Source organism: Myodes glareolus, chromosome 2, assembly GCF_982192425.1.
Source record: "Myodes glareolus chromosome 2, mMyoGla1.1, whole genome shotgun sequence".
NCBI lineage: Eukaryota > Metazoa > Chordata > Mammalia > Rodentia > Cricetidae > Myodes > Myodes glareolus.
In genome coordinates this window covers 84,774,958-84,795,072 of record NC_142027.1, presented here as the reverse complement: position 1 = coordinate 84,795,072, position 20,115 = coordinate 84,774,958, and the positions used below count along the sequence as shown (strand labels likewise).

The 20,115-nt window shown below is 38.0% G+C and overlaps 1 protein-coding gene and 1 pseudogene across 1 annotated transcript; both read left to right on the top strand.

Annotated features, from left to right (window-relative positions):
• The first annotated feature begins 2,439 nt into the window (after nucleotides 1–2,439).
• LOC125399877 (uncharacterized) lies at nucleotides 2,440–12,879 on the top strand. Its single transcript, XM_087897920.1, has 5 exons — nucleotides 2,440–2,466; nucleotides 10,404–10,530; nucleotides 10,717–10,777; nucleotides 11,916–12,004; nucleotides 12,173–12,879. Exons 1-5 carry the CDS (start codon nucleotides 2,440–2,442, stop codon nucleotides 12,736–12,738), a joined length of 870 nt encoding a protein of 289 aa, XP_087754046.1. The 3' UTR covers nucleotides 12,739–12,879.
• Nucleotides 12,880–16,187: 3,308 nt separating this feature from the next.
• On the top strand, nucleotides 16,188–17,168 carry LOC125399876 (putative E3 ubiquitin-protein ligase UBR7 pseudogene; annotated as a pseudogene).
• Nucleotides 17,169–20,115: the final 2,947 nt, after the last annotated feature.

The following is a 20,115-nucleotide window of genomic DNA, read 5'->3' as shown; positions in this document are numbered from 1 at the left end:
GAGGGAGGGAAGACAAAATAGAGGAATATGATGTAATGTCTTTCAATTAAATATACAGAGACAAATTGAAATGAAAGAAGTGTGGCTAGAGAGATGGCTCAGCAATTAAGAGCACTTTGTGTTGTTACAGAAGATGCAGGTTCAGTTCCCAGACCCCCACACGGTAGCTAACCATTTTCTATAGCTCTGATTTCAGGCGGATTATATCTTCTGTCCTCTGAAAGCACTGTGAACTTATCCATGCAGACACAGCACACATACAACTAAAATTTTAAGAAAAGGTTATGAAAAGGAAAGCATGGAATTCTTTACAGTGACGTCACAGCCCTGAGACAAGAAGCTGCCAGAGTTAGTTAAATGAACTACTTCTGGTCTTGAGTGGAAGCAGTTGTGGCCTTTTCTGAGCCAACATGTTCTGAGACTAAAACTGCCTTTTTCTCGGGTTAAAATTGATCACTAGAGAGATCCATCTAATAACTGATTACTGATTGGTGACCCTTCCTTGATGCTCTCTGTGTTTGTGTTCTCTGGAATTTACACTTGTGGAATTGTGACATTAGTATACTTAACTGTTAGATCCAAAATCAGGTTTAACAAAAATTATTCAGATTATAGGTGGATATGTTCCAAAGCATTCTGCTTTCACAGTGACTTTTACTTGAATTTCAACTAAGAACTTTTCGTACAAGATAAAAATTGCCAGAGGCATTTCTTTCCATTATTTTTAATTTACAAATTTCTGAGTGACTTTGAGATAAAAATGTCCCTAAATATCATTGCTATTACATAGCCATCATGTTTGTCATGTATTTGTTGAGGTGGATTTGTTGACAGATTATGTTTAGGAGTTAGGGAGAACTCTACAGGAACATGCCCAGACTCCCCTTGCTTTCTTTGTTTAGGAAAAGCATTGCTTTGGAAATAATACCCATGGTCTACTTGTCAGTTGAGGGGAGAAATCTTACTCATTTCTTTTGTCTTGGATGCTATGTTGGATATTTTATCCAGTCAAGCTGACTACCTCTGGAACGAAAACCAAACAACAGGGTACACCTATAAGGGGTTTTTCTTATTTAAGGTTTTGAAATGTGAAGGCCCATCTTAAGTCAGGATCTACTGAGGTCATAAGAACAACCTTTACCAGCTTGATGGTAATGCACATCTTTAATCTAAGCACTCTGGAAACAAAAGCAGTTGGATTTTCTGAGTTTGTGACCAGTCTTGTCTAGAGAATGTGATACAGGCCTACACAGATAAACAATGTCTTGAGAAAACAATCAGCCAAAAAAAAAAATTCCACCTATAATCTGGATCACACCTTTTGGTGGCAGTCTATTATATAGAGATATTAAAGAAGGAAGCACTCTTTCTTTTACCTGCTTGACATAACTCTGACTACCAAGTTCATTCAATTAATAGCAATAGAGCCTACTTCTTCAGAATCCTCATGGATACAGAAAACCTGCTGACACACCTGATTCGTGGACCAAAAAAAACCTGCCGAATTCCTCAGCTTTCCATTGGTAGGCAGCCATTGTTGGAATAAGTGGCCCACAGCCTCTAGGCATTCTAATAAATCTACTTTCTACATACACGAAAAGTTTCATCTACCAGTCCTTTTTCAGGTAGAGAACCAGGAATAATGCAAATAATTTTTCACTTGCCCACTGAGGTAAATGGGCTGGCTCACCATAGTGACCATGAAATCATCCTTCCTAGCCCCATACTCTTTAAGTATTCAATTTACCATAAAGACTACACTTTTTATTATTAGCATTTAATGAAGAGTTTGACAAGAAATTCAGAAATAACTATAGCAATGCAATGGAGCTTTAACCCAGTCTTCTGGCGGAATAAAAATATAACATCGTGGGTTGAATTTGGTACTGGGGTTGCTGTCATGGCTGTCAGAAGTGCCTGTGACTCCTGATGTCAGTCTGAAGCCACAGAACAAACATCATCTTTGGCTTCCTAAAATCTGTACTTATTAGTATTCTGTGCACCCTTCCATCTTTTGAACAGGAGAATCAGTCCACTCCACATTGTGTAATGGGCTGCGCTGGCTAGCCATATTATGTCCAGGAGGATGAAAGCAGTGTGGTTGTGGATTGCAGGAAGACAGTTGTGTCATCTACTTGAGAGAGGCATAAGTGATACTGAAATTCATACATCTGCAGATCTGTAAAAGTCTGGATCTAGGGTGAAAGCCAGGGCCAAAGAATCCTGTGCTGTGTCTTTAAACAAACTGTAAGGCTCAGGGAGGTGCTCTTGTCACTCAAGCCTCACTAACCAATCAGGGCCTCCAGGCAGACCTGTCAGTCAGAAGTCTTGCAGGACACTTTCTGGTGCCATGTTGCCAGCTTGATTTTACAGCAGAGCAGGCGCCAGTGGATTGCTTTCTGTGCTGTGAGTTCTACTGCAGGGAGCTGTGAGGAGAGCATGGGTGAGCATGGAATCCACGGCATGGTGAGTAAGGAATTGCTGTTCCAAGATGTGGGAGGAAAGAACGGTGATCCATGGGAGACAGTGTGGCAGGCCCTTGCTGAGTCAGGAAAGGAATCTGCTGCTACCATCAGTGTTCTCTGTGGTCTCATGTGGTCCTTGTAACTCCCCAGAAACCCGTCTTGGCCTCTAAATAACTTCCCTCTGTTGGCTGCATCTGTGAAAAGCATTTCTAGCAGGGAACTGTGTGTTAGAAACATCTTTGTGGTTCACATTTTGACCCGTATGGAAGGCAATGTCCCAAACTTGGAGATGCCTAGTTTTTCTAATATCTTTTAGAAGCTCTGTCCTTTGCATTTAACATCGAGGAGTAGGATCCATTTGGAGTTAATTTTGTGGAGTTTGTAAATGGCATTCTTGCATTCATTCAACTCCACTACTAACCTGTGGTGCAGAAGAGTAAGAATGGTTGATATAAAGGCTTCACCAATGCTTAGGAGATATTTACTTGAGGTATAGTTGCCTCTAAATTACCCAAAGATAGGTAGTACGCTAATGAGGGCTGTTAGAGATTAGGATGCTAGAATACAAAGTTGTTTACAAGAATTGTTCAAACATTTGGCCTCTAAACCATGACAAAGACACCAATGGTTTATAAACAGCCACCACACCCATTACCATATCAATAAAAAACCTTTAACCTGCTACTCAATGGGGGGAATTATAGGATCATAATGAACATTAGGGCATGGTGTGACTTAAATATCCAGGGTTTTTTTTTTTGAGATAATTATAGTTCAGCAAAATGTACATGATGAGACAAGATGACAATTATTTGAAAAGAAAAAAAAACTGTTGTGTTGAGAGCTGGCCTGATCAATGATGTCTTCCCATTTAGGGTCCAACTCATGCAGAAGTAACATAGCTCCTCCTCAAACCCAGCAACACTCTTGGCAGAGCTAGAAACAGCCTAGTGTTACTAAAGATTATATTTTTGGTTTTTTCCAAGTGCTATATATACTTGGTTTTTTCCAAGTGCTATTGATTTACTGATTTCTCTTTATATCAGTGTGTTTTCTATCTCAGACTTGCCCACACATTATGTACCTGAGAATTGCTTTGAACCCAGCTAATTCTGCCTCTGCTGCCCTGTGCTGGGAAAACACTCTTGCAACTCCTTCCAGGCTGGTCTTTGACTTTTCATTGAGAAGGAAAAATAGAACAGTTAAGGAGAGTCCTCCAATCCATCTGACTTTCCCTGGGGACTCATAATTGAAGAGAGATATGTGAAAGAATTGAGTCCATTTACTTACTTTGAAGCTGTTGAAGGCAGAGTGCAGAAAGGGGAGGGAAGGAAGCAACATGAGAGGTTTACTGCTTTTGTAGCTGTTAAAATTTATTTGAACACACAAGAGTATACAGTCAATGCACAGACCAATAGGCAGATCCACGGGAAGTGTATACTCATCCACGTAGAACAACCTATTTTGCAGAGCTGCGGGAACACTTGTCTTTTGGAAAAGTCACCATTATATCTGTAACAATCTTGTTAAGCCAAAATTCTTCCCTTTGAAATGGGCCGCATTCCCAGAACACCACTGCGTACAACCTCTGCTTAATCAGTGGACTGATCTTGCTCCATTTCCCCACACGACTAGGCCTTGGAGCAATGGCATTCACTCTTTGTTCTAACTCTCAAATTTACATAGAGTAAATCCCACAAAATTATTTGCTAACAGAGCACATAGAAATTTCTATAGAAGACGCAGGAAGCCAGCATGCCCCACCTTTGCTAACAAACAAATCTGGGTGTTCCCAGAGGTGTGTACTACAGCAGAGATTAGATGAGGAATACAGGTGAATCAAGGATTCAGGGATGTTTATTAACTTTATCTAAGGGCTTGGAATGTCAGATACTTCCCTTTGAATGCTGGCTCTTTCCCAGGTCAGGTCACCTGTTCTGGAGTACTGCTTTGTCAGGTTCTACCTGCCACTTTTTTTGAGTTTGATAAGCCTATAGAATTTTCTCACCATGTGTGTAATAACTAGAAATCTCTTGGAGACCAGCCCTTACTCTTACTCTTCTTCTTTTCCTCACTACTTCTACTACTTGCCCTTACTCTCCTTCTTTCTTTTCTTTATTCTTCTACTTATGCTTCTTATCTTCCTCTCCTCCATGCCCCCTTCACTTCATTTTTTTCCCCTTGCGTGAAAAATAAAGAAGATACAGCAGTAATGTTCTTAAGTTAATTTTTTACCCTGAGATCCTTGCTTGCCATAGACATCCAATTATGAACCCTGAGTGGGTACTGAGGCTGGTACTAAAGGCCGCCAATAAAAATCAGTAATATGAAGTTTTGTAATCAGTTTTAGATTTATTTTATTTTATTTTATTTAAATTTATTCATTTACTATGCATACAATATCTGCCTACATGTGTGCCTGCAGGCCAGAGAGGGCACCAGATCACATTACAGATGGTTGTGAGCCACCATATGGTTGCTGGGAATTGAACTCAGGACCTTTGGAAGAGCAGGCAATGCTCTTAACCACTGAGCCATCTCTCCAGCCCCCCAGTTTTAGATTATTGATAAATGGTATGACTGGCCATTTCTTGGGGTCCACAGACAAGGGCAATGAAAAATCTGGATAAAGGACTGATTTATCTTGAAATTCAATCACTGAAATTTTACTATTTCAACTAAAATACAAGATTTTGTTATGACACTGAATAACAGTACTGTTGTCCCTATTTATTCAGGAGATCTTGTCTATTTCCCCTTTTCAGATGGATCCATATGTTTCTGTTAGGGTTCTCCTTGTTACCTAGCTTCTCTGGGGTTGTGGACTATAGACTGGTTATCCTTAGCTTTATAAGTAGTTTCTACTTTTGAGTGAGTAATACTGTTTTCTTGTTTTAAAATCTGGGTTACCTCAAATAAGAAGGTATTTTCTAGTTCCTTCCATTTTCATGCAAATTGCAAGATTCTTTCCCCCTGAGTAGTACTCTGTTGTGTAAATGTACCACATTTTTTTTCATTCATTCTTTGGTTGAGGGGCATCTAGGTTGTTTCCAGGTTATGGCTAGTATATAATGCTGGAATGAACATAGTTGAGTTAATGCTCTTGGGGTATCATTGACATCCTTTGGTATATTGCAAAGTGTGATATTGCTGGGTCTTGAGATGATTCACAATTTTCTGAAAAACTGCCATACTTATTTTCAAAATGGTTATACAAGTTGCTTGCTCACAGGAAATGTAGGAGTGTTCTTCATTTTCTATATCCCATCCAGCATTAGTCAATTTTTATATTTAGAAAATTTACTGTATTATTATGACTTCCTTGGGATTTTGTTGGCTTGGGTGCTATCTGTGGAGAGACAGTTTTAGTTTTCTCTTGATTTTGGAGGCTTACTTTTAATTATTTCTATGCATATCTATGTTTTCCTGCTGTTGCTATCTTTATGATTTTTTTTTTGCTGCTTAAGTGATAGATAGGATTAATACACTGGTTTTGATTTTTTAAAACTTTCTTATATATTATTGTCTCCTTGTCTGAATTAGTTTCACCTGTCAACATGATATAGCCTAGAGTCATGTGAGGACACAACATTTGATGGCATGACCACACAGAATCACCAGTTACTATGTCTGTGAGAAACTGGGTTGGTTGATGTTTGATGTATGAAGGCTCCTCCACTGAGTGTGGCAATACTCATTAGCAAGTGGTCTGAACAGGATAAGAGAGCTAGCTGAGCATGAGACAGTGAGAAAGTGGGAGAGGAAACTAATGAAAATGTTTCCCCACATTTTATTTTACTTCAGTTGCTAACTTGAGTTTCTAACCTAAGCTGCCACAATGATGGCTTGTGATGACAATATCAACCAAATAAACCCTGAGATGCTTTTGGTTAGAATTTAATCACAGTAAGTAAAAAGCAAGTTATAACAAAATGTGGTACATCAGAGTGATTTTCTTGCTGCAAAGGACCTAGGATCGATGACTTTTGGAGGATTGTTGAAGATGTTATGACTTTACTTGGCAAAAGCCCTAAATATTGTACACAGAGCCACATCAGTTATTATTAGGGAACTACAAAGATGAGAATTCTAAGAATAATGGAGACAGTGAAGGTTGAACTCATGGGATTTCAATGGGAGATAGACTCCATGAAAAATTAAGCTAGAGGTCATTTGTACTATGTTTATATTATACATATTTTCATCCCAAAAAGATCTTCTTTCTATTTTGCCTGAGAATTTGTGTAAGACTAAATTAAAAAAATTAAAGTGTTGATTCCTTAGACAAAATATTGATGCAGTTGGGTGGTTTTTATTGATGACTCACTCAGGTCTACAATGAATATTGAAACAAGTAGGACAGAAAGAAATGAAAAGTCTGTTTGGTAGAGAAAAAAAAGCACTGGGTAGTTTTAGGTGGCAGTCCTGTGGAGAAACAGGCAGAAACATTCAATTAGGTTGTCACCATTAAAGAAAAACCCATTGCTCCAGATTAGATGCCTAGCAAGCTGTTCTAAAGGGTAAGACTCCATCCTGATAAAGCTTCAGTTGACGGAAGGAGTAAGCAAAGTGATTTCAAGTTAAATGAATCAACTTCATACAAAACCTACTGTGACTCTGGTCTGCACAACTCTGGTAGGGTCCATTACAACTTAGAAGCCAAACTTGCTTGATCGCCCATGTTGTATTGGTTCTAGGAAAAAAATAGATGCCAAATGTAAAGGCCATGAATTCTTCCTCTGTGCTTTCATTTCAGGACAGTTGCACACATTTGCATTTTGCAGGATCAAATGCAAATAAAAAAAAAGTGAGGAGTCTTTGAGAGTTCATTGCATGAAGCTGTGAAGATAAAGCTTCTGTTCTTTTGAGAAAATAGGATAGTAATATACCTAAGATATGAGGCATTTGCCATGGATAGCTGCATACAGATAGAGGACATAGCAAATGACAGACATGAGTGAAAAGTTACAGGGATAGAGCTTTTGAAGTTCTTTGAGAATGAATCCCCTTGACTCTGAGACAGAAGTACAGGATTTTGTCCTGCTGGTTTTTAATCTTGCTTTGATCCAACCTTCCCCCACCATCTCCACATTCTGCTTTCTCTTCTTTTTAAAATTCTTCTCTCAGACAATACATCTGAACTACAGTTTCCCCTCTTCACTCCTCTCAGTCCCCTCCCGTTTCATTCTCCTCCAGATCGCCTCCTCCTCCATTTCCCTTCTTAAGTGAGATCTCCCAGTGATATCAACCAAATATGCCATATCAAGTTACAATAAGACTACATGTAAACCCTCTTGTGACAGGTGTGGCCTGTGTTCTGTCAGGCTTTCAGGGGGTCTTTGTGCAAGTTGGGGGATAAGAAAATGTGAAGAAGGGATGGGGACAGTGTGGTGTGGGGAACTTTGAGAGTGGGGATGTCTGCAGGCAGGTGGCCTACATGGACCTTTCACAGGTCGTTTGACATTTTTATAAGCAGTACATCCTCCTATGTTGAGAACTAGGATACAATGACAAGAATGCAAGTGGGATTGAGGATAGTGTTTGGGGAAGCTACTCAAAGAGTGAAGGAGATCCATGGGTGGAATGACACAGGCAAAATATTGTCTTGAGTATCCAAAGAAGCTTTGGATATTTGAACAGTGTTAGGGCTGTTAAAAATGTGAGGATCACTGATGTTAGATTTAAAGCATTTCCATTTCTTTTTGTTTATTTTTATTTGTTCTTCTCTCATACAGTACATCCTGACCACAGCTTCAACTTGGTCTACTCCTCCTAGTCCCTCCCCAAACTTCCCACTCTCTCTCAGGTGCCCTGTTCCCTCTTTTTTCCCTTCAGAGAAGAGCAGGCCTCACAGGGATATCAAATGAAGGTATCATAACAAGATACAATAACTCTAGACAGAAACCTCCATATCCAGACAGGATTAGGCAACCCAGCAAAAGGAAAAGGGTCTGAAGAGCAGGCAAAAGTGTGAAAAACACTCACACTCCTACTGTTAGGGGTTGCAGAAAAATACCAATCTAAGCAACCACAATATGCTTGTCGAGGCCTGGACTCAGACTGCAAGATCCATAATTGGTGTTTAAGGCTCTGTGAGCCCCAATAATCCCTGCTTCGTTCATTCTGTGGGCTGTGTTCTTCTGATGTCCTTTACACCTATGGTTTCTATAATCTTCCTCCCAAATTTATGCAGGATTCCAAGAGCTCCAGTTAATGCTTGGGTAAAGATCTTTGCATCTGCTACAATCAGCTGCTGGAGAAAGCCCCTTTGTTGACAATTAGGCTAGGAACCAATCCATGTTTGTATCAGAATTGATCTAGCAGTCATTGTATTGGCCATTTTTTCTACTCTAAATCTCTGTACCAGCTAACTCCTTGTTTCTTGCCATCCAGGCAATGTTTCCTCTTTTGGTTTGGACCTCAAGTTTGTTCAGTCATAGCTTTGCTACTACACCAATTTAAGCCAATTCCTTGGTATAACTTCTAAACAGAAGAAATGTGTGTTCAATATTTTATGACTATCTTTTTTTTCCTAATCAACCCCACTGATGGAAGATGGGATTACAGAAGATTATCAGGCTCCATGTTCTTAATTACTGGGAGTCCTCACTAGGGTCACCCTCATAGCTTGAAAAAGTTTCTACTACACTAGGCTTCCACATTAACCCTAAAACATTTCTTATTCCAGTCATCTATCTCTGTATTCTCTCCCTCTGTCCCACCATTATTCCCATGATCCTTCCTATTGCTGCTCCCAGTCCACCCAAAAAATCTAATCTATTTTCTCTTACTATGGAATATCAATGCATTCCCTGCTATTCCAATCCTTGTTACTTACCCTCTCTGGGTCTGTGGATTGTACTGTGATTATTCTTTACTCCACAACTAAAATCTACTTACAAGTGAGTATTCATCTTGGTTGTCTATGTGGATCCAAATTTACTTGCTCAGAATAAAAAGAAATCAGGAGACTAGATACCACCAAATCAAATAATCCAACAAAAATGTGGTACAGATCAAAACACAGAATTCTAAATAGGTGACTTTAAACTGGCTTAAAAACACTTAAATAAAGGTTTGATATCCATAGACAATAAGAAAATGCAAATCAAAACTCCTTTAAGAATTATTCTCATACCTGCCAGAATGGCTATGATCAATAACACAAGTGACAGCTTATGCTGGCCAGGATGTAGAAAAGGAGAACATTCCTCCAGTGCTGCTTAGCTGAAACCGCTATAGCCATTATGGAGATGAATTAAATTGAGTTGGATGCCAATCAAAACTTATTCAGTCAGTAACAGGTAAGCCAGAGTTACAAATAATAAAACATCTTATCCACCCCAAAAAATCATTCAAACAAAAAGTGTAAAAAGAAATCAGAGGTTTTTACTGAGGTTCCTACAAAAAGTTTTGCATTCACTCTAGTTCTACATTCATCTTCCAGAACCTGAAATGGCCCAGTTTAAACTGTAACATAATAAGATCGTGCTAAAAGGGAGTGCATATTTAAACATTTACAAATGGACAAAAAAATCGGCACTGTAAATGTTGATTATAAATGATCTGCTTGTACATTGAGTGCTGGTATTAAAGGCACAAGACAATATATCCAAATTTCCCATCTCTTTTCTAGTTAATAAGTGTCCATACTATTTCTCTGTAGCATTTATCTGTTTGAATATCTCTGTGTGTGTGTGTGCTCATTGGCACTTCTTCCTCAAGGCTGTATCCTATTTAAAGGGCCTACAAATGTCACATGTGAAACTTCTTCCTTTTCAGTTTTCTTCAAATGTGACTTGGTGCTTACATTTTAATGCCTACATCATGGAAGAATTGTAGGAAGCATCAGAATTATATGAATATATTATTTAAAAGAAATATCCAGTTATAAGAGCAGAATCATACATTATTTTATTATTGGTTGGATTATTCTAGAATGCAGTGACCTTTGATGATGTGCACATTGACTTCACTTCAGAGGAGTGGGCTTTGCTGAATCCATACCAGAAGAGTCTGTACAAAGATGTGATGCTGGAGACATACAGAAACCTCACTTCTATAGGTAAGACTGTGAATTTTCCTTCACATTTTAAAATAAGAGGACATCTGTGTCTTGATTATTGATACTGTTATATAGTTTGATTTAATAAACTGTAAGAATGAGGTTAATAACTAAGGCATGGTTTACATAAGATATTAAAATTTGCACAATTTCCAATAATGTGCATTTTCTGGGACTGTATTTTAGGCTACATTTGGGAAAACCATAATTTTGAAGAACATTGTCGAAGCACTAGGAGACATGGAAGGTAATTTTCATGTGCAACTTGATATGAATTTGCCTCTGAAACTATTTTAATTTGTTCCAGAAGTTGTAAAGAAAAGCAACATATAAATAAGCACAACTTAATTATTGATGATTATTAATTTCTCACCAAATTTTATGCTTCATTATTCAATAGCTTATCTGTGTTTTTAGAGCTTTCCTCTAAAAACCAAGACAAGTAAACAATGACTTATCTGATACCATCATTTGAATCACATCTCCATGGGGAACTATGCTGTAGAACTGCCAATTCATTTAGTTTTATACCACTCTGAAACTGAACAAGGTATACAGATTGACTAGATGATAATTATATATCCAAAACTGTCTAAGGAATAAAAGGTATACAGTAAAGCTAGTGTCATTCATATACTTGTGACTTCACTGACCGTATTGGAAAGGTTAGTTTATGAGACTTAACAAAACCTCTTGTGGAGAAATCTTAATCCCTATACCGCATATTTGTGAGGAATAGAAAGTCAAACTATGTGAATTCAGTGGAGAAATCTTTTATTTGTTCTTCCTTTAATAAGAATATCATATGTCACTCTGAATACAAACAAGTGACCATAGGGATATGGAAAGAAGGATGGGACCTCTCTCCGAATAACACAAAGATATAAAAGATATTTGGTATTCCAACATTGATTAGACTTTTTGAATATGATACTAATTTATATTTAATTGTTTTTCCATCTTCATTTGGAAGACATCAACAAACTCACAGTGAAAATCAGTCCTATGAGTTTTGTACTGTATAGTTACTTTTGTTAGTCCTGGTACACTTACTTATGTATTATATTTTGCACTATAAAATAACATAACAATGTAACACGTATGGTAATGTTTATTTAAAATTGAGTTGCTCAAGTTCCTTTCAAATATTAAAAATAATATAAAAAGATTCCATAAATGTGGGCATGAAATAAGGACTCTTACCATTACAGGTTCTTCAAAGACACAAAACACTACTTAATGAAGAGGTGTACCATAAATATAATATTTAAAATCTGAGTATTCTTTTCAATTAGACAAAATAATAAAATTAATTCATATAGATATTAAGATTCATTAGTTTAGTGCATGTGGTAAAGATTTTCCTGTGCCAATTTTCTTTGCAGGTTTGAAAGAAGCCATACTGGAAAGAAACCCTTTGAATATACTCAATGTGTTAAAGCCTTTTCATGTTACAGTCATCTTCAAGGCCGTGAAAAAATTCCTGCAGGAGAGAAACCATATGGTGGTATTCAATATGATGAAGTGTTTACATGTCCTAGTCAATCCCAGATACTTAAAAAAACACATGCTAAAGTGAAACCCCATGAATGTAATCAATGCAGTAAAGCTCTTGCCAGTCATGTTCGGCTTCAAAAATGTAAAAGAAGACACACTGAAGAGAAGCCTTTTGAATGCAATCAATGTGATAAAGCCTTTTCACGACACTATCAACTCCAAATACACAAAAGAACACATACTGGTGAAAAACCCTATGAATGTAATGAATGTGGTAAAGTCTTTGCATATCACCATCATCTTCAAGTACACAAAAGAACACATTCTGGAGAGAAACCCTACACATGTAATCAATGTGATAAAACCTTTTCACAGAAGAGTAATCTCCGAGTACATCAAAGGACACATACTGGAGAGAAACCCTACAAATGTAATCAATGTGATAAAGCCTTTTCACAGAATTGTAATCTCCAAGTACATCAAAGAACTCATACTGGAGAGAAACCTTATCAATGTAATCAATGTGATAAAGCATTTGCAAGTCATGGTGAGCTTCACAGACATAACAGAACACATACTGGAGAGAAGCCCTTTGAATGTGATCAATGCAATAAAGCTTTTTCAAGGCATTCTCAACTCCAAATACACAAAAGAACACATACTAGAGAAAAACACTATGAATATAATCAATGGGGTAAAGTCATTTCATAGATCAGTAGTCTCTAACACAAAAGAACATACACTGAAGATAAACCCTGTAAATGTAATCAATGTGGTAAAGTCTTTTCACAACTTAGTAGGAACCAAAATAATAAAAAACACATGATGGAGAGAAGTCTTTTTAATGTAATCAATGTGGTAAAACTTTTGCAATTCATTGTGAGCTTCACAGACATAAATGAACACATAGAGGAGATAAGCCCTTTAATGTAATTAATGTGATAAACGTTTTTCATGATGCTCTAAACTTCAAATGCATGAAAGAAAATATACTAGAGAGAAATCCTATCAATAAAATCAATTCAGTAAAGCCATTTTGTGTCAATGTTCTTCAGCATCACAAAAGAACACATAACTGGAGAGAAACCTTATAAATATAATCAATGTTGTAAAGCCTTGTATGTCATAGAAGTCTTCACATCCATCAAAGAACACATACTTAATAGAAACCCTACAAATTTAGCCAATGTTGTAAAACCTTTTGTATGTGTTATCAATTTTAAAATCATGAGAAAAAATCATACTGCTGAGAAACATTTTAAATACTTCTGAGACAGGATTTCTGTGTAGCATTTGAGCCTGTCCTGGAAATTATTCATTGACCATGCTGACCTTAAAGTGCCTGTCTGTTCCTTTCAAGTTCTGGGATTAAAGGTGTGTGACACTATAGTCTGGCCAGAGAAAAATGTGTAATGGGTATAGTAACATTTTCCTCTTCATAGTAGTCTTTATATAAAAAATGACAGAGAACTTATTTGGTTGGCTCCTAGAGCTACTTCTCAGGGTCCACCATGGTCGCTGAAGGTTGTAATTGCCTTTTGCTGTTTGGCACAAGGCCTGCCAGGCTCCTGTAGATCCTGTAGGAGTAGAAATATGTAGGAAGACAAGCCTACCTTGACCTGAGTAGCGAGGCTGTTGATTCCAGTGATTCTTTCCACTGTCTGGTGATCTTCAGTTTAGATGAAAGGCAGTTTTTCCCAGTGGTCAGTGCTTGGCAGTTGAAGCAAATTGCAGAAGAATGTAGTTCTGTGGCCATTTATCTTCTGTCTTCTTTGGAGAAAGTAGAGTGCTACTAGGAGCCAAACTGTCTCTTTGTGTTATAAAAAGTTTTTTTAGTAATTAAATATTTAAATGCCATATTCCCCAGATCTCTGAGCAGTTGAGGACTGTTTATCAGGTGTAACTGCAGTATAGAATCTGCCTGGAGAGCTAGGTCTGAACTTGACTGTACTGGTTCTTAACTGGTAAGATTTACACTCATAAAAAGATGAAAAGAAGAAAAAACTGCTTGCAATAGAAGGTTAATGGCAGAACTGGCAATAGTAGAGAACATCTTAATATATTTTTAATGAGGGTTGGATTAAATATAAAGTATTTTTGTAAGAGACTTAAAAGTACATACCATTTTAAAACATGAGACTTATTGTTTTTGTAGTCTGAAATGAGATGTAATGAACAGACAATTATAATATTTAACAGTAAACAGGTACATTTAAGTCACATGTATACATACATACATAGTGAACGTGAATTGGACAAAGTATATGCTTTTTGTGGGTCCTACCAAAGGCATGCAACTGCACAAAGCACACATGCAACAGAGTCATCAAGAGGAATTTAGAGACAAAAACATAAGTATACTGGGGATATGTCAGTAAAGATGATGAGACTTGGTCACCTGACCTGGCTCTCAGGTAAGTTGGCAGTGAAGTCACCTAACCTCAGTTAAGATGGCAATAAGGTCACCCATGTAATGGAGTTAACACTGGGGAACCAGGAATGAAAAACCTCAGAATGGTAGAACTTGGTCACCTGACCTGACTCTCAACCAAGATGGTGGCAAAGTCACCTGACCTCAGTCAAAATTGCAGAGGTCATGTATTGTATGGAAAAGCCACAATTTATGAGTTGCAGGGATTTTAAGTTAAATAATAAGAGAGACCTAGATGTATAAAACGCCCTGTTGCTGAGCAGCCATGCCACGGTAGGAAGCAAAAGGCCGGAATTGAAAACAGCAATCTTGTTGGCAGCAGGGGCAGTTTGAGGAGACTCCTTTCATTTGCCTGTGTACTGACGGTAGTTAGAAAGCTCCTGCAAAAGTGGAGCTGTTGGGACACCAGCGGAGTGAGGGTAGAAGCTGAAGAAGTAGGACAGTAAAGCCTTGGGTTTTAGGGCCTCTAAAAGGCATCCATGCCAGTGTGAGGCTGAATTGATGGGCACTGATTGCTTGGTATCCATAGCTGAAACCATGTAAACCTGTGAAAACGATGATACCACAAGGCCTATAGGAAGATGTCTCCCCTCTATAGGTGGGATATAAATCAGCAGTGAACACTGCATGGATTGTAGGAGAGTGTCCTTTGCCTACTGCCAGGGTACTAAAGCCTGACTGACTCTGATCAGGGTGACTCAGAAGCCAGAGAGGCAGAGGTCACTCTGAGTAGCCTTTTACAGCATGGGGGAAAAAAGAAAAAAGGAGAAAGAAAAACCTGAGGGACCCTGGGCCCTCAGTGGCAGGATGACTGACCCCGGATCAACCAAACAATTTTAACTAAGGGAAGCAATCTAGAGATGAATATCAGTGAAGGGCTCAATCATAGCTATAGAGACCATAGTTGGGGGCTGTCTCCCTTTTTCTAGGAACACCAGAAGATTGCCAGAAGCCCAGTAGTCAATTCCTTGAGTTCAGAGAAAAAGTTAAGCTGACAAGAATGGGGGAAACTCACCAACTGAAGCTGGTGGTGTGTGTAGAAACTACGCTCAGGCAGATGGGATGGAGAGCTCTTGTAAAAAAACATGGTTCCCAAGCCCAGGCTCCCACACATCCTGAGCGAGCCCACCTGCAGGCCAGAGGGAATGTGGAAAGTTTGGTCAAGTAACAGCACCCATTGTTATGGTTTAAGTAAAAATGCTGTGGATTCCCAAGTTGCAGGTGCAGGCAGCAGACCTCAAGACCATGGCTGTCTATAAAGGCAGCAGGGTCCCAGGCAGGAAACCATATGGTGGGGGAACCAAGACGGATAGGCATGCCATGCAGAGTGAAGTTGGATATTTATTTAGTGGGTAATGAAATGTAAGGAGAGAAGTGGGGAGAGCAAGAAGAGAGGCAGAGAGAGGGAGAAACAGAGGGGAGAGAAGTGTGGAGAAGAGAGAGACAGAGACCTCTTCAAGAGAGATAGATGGAAAGGAAGGGACTCAGACAGGCAGCTGAAGATTAGCTTGCTTTAGCAGATGGGAGAGGGAGTGGGTGTGGCTTGTTTCTTAAATGGGCAGAGTAGACCATTACACTGAGAAAATTCATACTGTAGTGAATATGGCTATAAATGTTTTGATAACATCTTCAGCCAACACATATTTACTTACATAAGTTTGGAAAAAAAGAAAGGGGGTAGACAGATCAGCCAGAATTTTGCTAGTCTGCAGGTATGCCATGAACCCATAAACTAGTTGTACTATATACAAAATGAAATTTTCATTGTGATTGTGGAAACAGCAAGTTAAACAACTTGGAACACAGATTATTTCTCCATAAATCAAAGGTAAAATCTTGCCATAAGTACAATGACAACTTTTTCGGGTTATACTGCTTCTGTTAGAGGCCTTATCCTGGTCCTGAGATGAAGTTCTAGATGATTTAGTGTGTGTTCTGTAAAGACCAGTTCCATGGCAGGTATCTTGGTGCCACTCCCCCTGACAGTGAGGATTTCCAAGAGACAGTGTGCCAGGCTCATGTGAAATGGTGTTCTTTCTCGTCGGCTTCCTCGACCCAGCTGGCAGTCACAAGAATATCTGCTGAAGATGGCAGGCTACTGTTGTATGTTGACAGGACAGATGGTCAAGAGTTTATCAAGTCTGAAAACAAAGGTCACTGAGCTAGCACCCTAAAAGAGAATGTTTCAGAACTTGAAAGAAAAGGTGGCAAGAAAGTTAAAGCTGAGCAGAACAATAAACCCTGTACCACCTCTAGGGCTGAGTCAGGTCTCCAGACAGTGTTTAAGAATAAAAAACGCCACAATAAATTTTTAGGGGCCACCAGCAAAGCAGTTTGTAAAGCAACATGCTGCCACCTAGTGGCATTGAACTGACACAGCCCGTTTCATACCTGCCAAAACTGTATGAAAATGTACTGAGAGCTAGATGTCCTGTTTCTGACAGAAAGAAGATACAGTTTCGGTTTATGAGAACACAGGCAAGAGTGACGAGGAAATAACAGAAGGGACCCCTTAATAGGAACTCTTGGCAGCCTGAAAAGGACCCATCAAGAGCAGCAAGTTTGTGAATGCAATGACTTGCAGACTGAGCTTAGACTTTCTAAAGAGACTTGGTGGTGGATAGAGAGGACAATCTCAGGAGATCTTGTCTATTTTCCCTATCCAGGGGGATCTATGTGTGTTTCTCTTAGGGATCAATTTGTTACTTAACTTCTCTGGGGTCATGAGCTACAGGCATGTTATTCTTTGCTTTACAGCTAGTATCCACTTATGATTGAGTAATTCCATGCTCGTGTTTCTGGGTCTGCATTACCTTACTCAGCGAGCTTTTTTTCTAGTTCCAACCATTGGCATATGAATTTCAAGATGTCATTTATTATTTTTTATGATTTATTTATCTTTATTTCATGTGCATTGGTATGAAGGTGTCAGATCCCCTGGAACTGGATCTTCAGACAGTTGTGAGCTGCCATGTGGGTTCTGAGAATTGAACCCGGGTCCTGTGGAAGAGCAGTCAGTGCTCTTAACCACTGAGCCATTTCTCCAGCCCCCAAGATGTCATTTTTTAAAATCAATCAATAGTACTCCATTGTGTAAATGTATCGCATTTTCTTTATCCATTCTTCAGAGGGGCATCTAGGTAATTTCCAGGATCTGGCTATGGCAAATAATACTTCTATGAACATAGTTAAACAAATGTCTTTGTAGTGTGATTGAGCATTTTTGGGTATATGTCCTAGAGTGGTATTATTGGGTCTTAATGTAAGTTGATTCCCAGTTTTCTGAGAAACAGCCATACTGATTGCCAAAGTGGTTTTACAAGTTTGTACTCCCACCAGCACTAGAGGTGTGTTCCCCTTACTATACATCCTCTTCAGTATAAGCTATGGTTGGTGTTTTTTTTATCTTAGCCATTCTGGATGGTTTCAATGTTATCTCAGAGTCATTTTGATTTGCCTTTCCCTGATGGCTAAGGATGTTGAACATTTCCTTAAGTGTCTTTTAGTCATTTTATATTCTTTAGTTGTCAATCCTGTTTAGATCTTTTCCCCATTTTTTAAAATTAAATTATTTGGTATTTTGATGTCTAAAAAGATTTGGAAGAAAAATATCTGCAAGTTTCAACGATCTGTTCAATCATTATGAGGTCTCTATTTTGTTTGCACCTGAAAAATCATATACACAAAAGTCTTGTGAATTCAATAATAGGGTAACCCTTTTTGATATCACCCTTTTCTTCAATTACATAAACATATCCAAATGTAAAATTTTGTAGAGGTGCATGACTGTTTCTTCTATTTTTGTGATAAAATATCAGAGTCAATTTATGAAAGAGTTTAATTTGACCCTGGATTCCAGAAGAATACAGGAGCACCATTAAATTATTAAAGAAACAATTTTCTGAAATTACTACATTTGGAAAGCTAAGAACTGATATCCTTGGACTGCAGCATGAACCAGGGAAAGAAGTAGAAGTGTTGTGTGGATGAACAGTCAGGCAAAATCCCCATGACAAATTTCTTCCAGGATGATGTTCCCTAAATCTTCCCAAATGATGGCACCAACTTCCTTTCTGTTACAAGAAAACATTCATGATGAAGAAAAACTCTGTAAGTAAGCCTTTAAATGCCTCAACACTTGGGTTACAGAAATGAATGCTTATAGGAGACAAACACTCATGAGTGAAAATCAATTTTGTTAAAGATTTTAATTAATTTTAATTATGTGATGTCATTGTGTCTTTGTGTGGGTATGTGAATGTTCATACTTGACCTCAAAAGGGTAGACTCTTGTGTATTCTTATAGCAGGAACTACAGGAAATTCTCAAAAACCTGACCTTTTTCTGGTAATGAACTTGACATAACTGCTTGTCCATGTCTCCAGACCTGTAAATGTTTTAAAGATTTTTTTGTAATACTTTGATATTAGCTCATAGTGATAAATTTCTGCAAAAGAAAAACCCTCTTCATGTACATGATTTGGTAAAGATTTTAGACATCACAGTTTTCTGTAGTTTCAAGAAATTCTTGTTTCATGTCTTTTTTAACATGAGAAATATTAATTATGTACTCTCTCTACTCAAGACTGATGGCAGAGATCACTGCATTATAGTTTCTGCCTTGCAGCATTTGAAACACATATCAAAGTATTTATATCTTTAGCAAATTCATTTAGTGAAGTTTATTATGTGGACTTTGTATTATTTCTGTGGCTTATATATATCTCCTACTGTTCTTTCACTTAGTGGTAGGAATTCTTATGCTGAAATTTATAGAATGAGATGCTAATCATCTACATGGTTTATCGTTTACTTAGATATCATGCAATGTGTTATCATGCTTTTCAAGTAAGGGTGTTTGGGAAAGGGTGGAGGATTGAAATTCCTGTATTTTACTTCCTATATGTTTTTCATATATTGACAAATTCCCTTGAGAAGTTGTTTGTTACCTAGCCTAGCATGTTTGTCAGTAATTAGTTATGGATACATTTGAACTACTAATCCTAATGTGTCAGTCTCTTGAGTATAGTCCAAGGGTGGTTGATGTACCCCATCATTTGCTTTATTGCCAATACATTTTAACAAAATTCGTGTTAAAATGCTTTTTAGGCAGAGGCTGTTTGTTTGTTCCCAGCCACACAGACCCAAAATAATCACTCAGAAAATATATTAATCAAATCACTGCTTAGCCAATGACTCTAGTTTATCCCTAGCTAGCTCTTATATCTTATATTAACCCATCTCTATTAATCTGTGGATCATTATGCGATCTTGGCCTACTGGCAAGTTTTCCAGGGAACATCTCTCTCCTGCAACTGGTACAGGACTTCTCACTGACTCTGCTTAATTTCTCCCAGCATTCAGTTTAGTTTTCCCACCTAGCTCTGTTCTGCCCTATCACAGGCTAAACAGATTCTTTATTCATTAAGCAATAAAATCAACATGTATACAGAAAGACTTCCCTCACCACTTCCATCTTTTATGTTAAAATAAAAACTGAGGTTTTAACTTTAATATAGTAAAATCACATATAAAAACACAGGTATCAAGCAAGAATTACAGTTACAATATTTATATTTTATCTTTTATCATAACTAAGGACAACTATAATTATAACTATCTATTCCTCAATGCCATCAAAGACTCCAGAAGGTTAT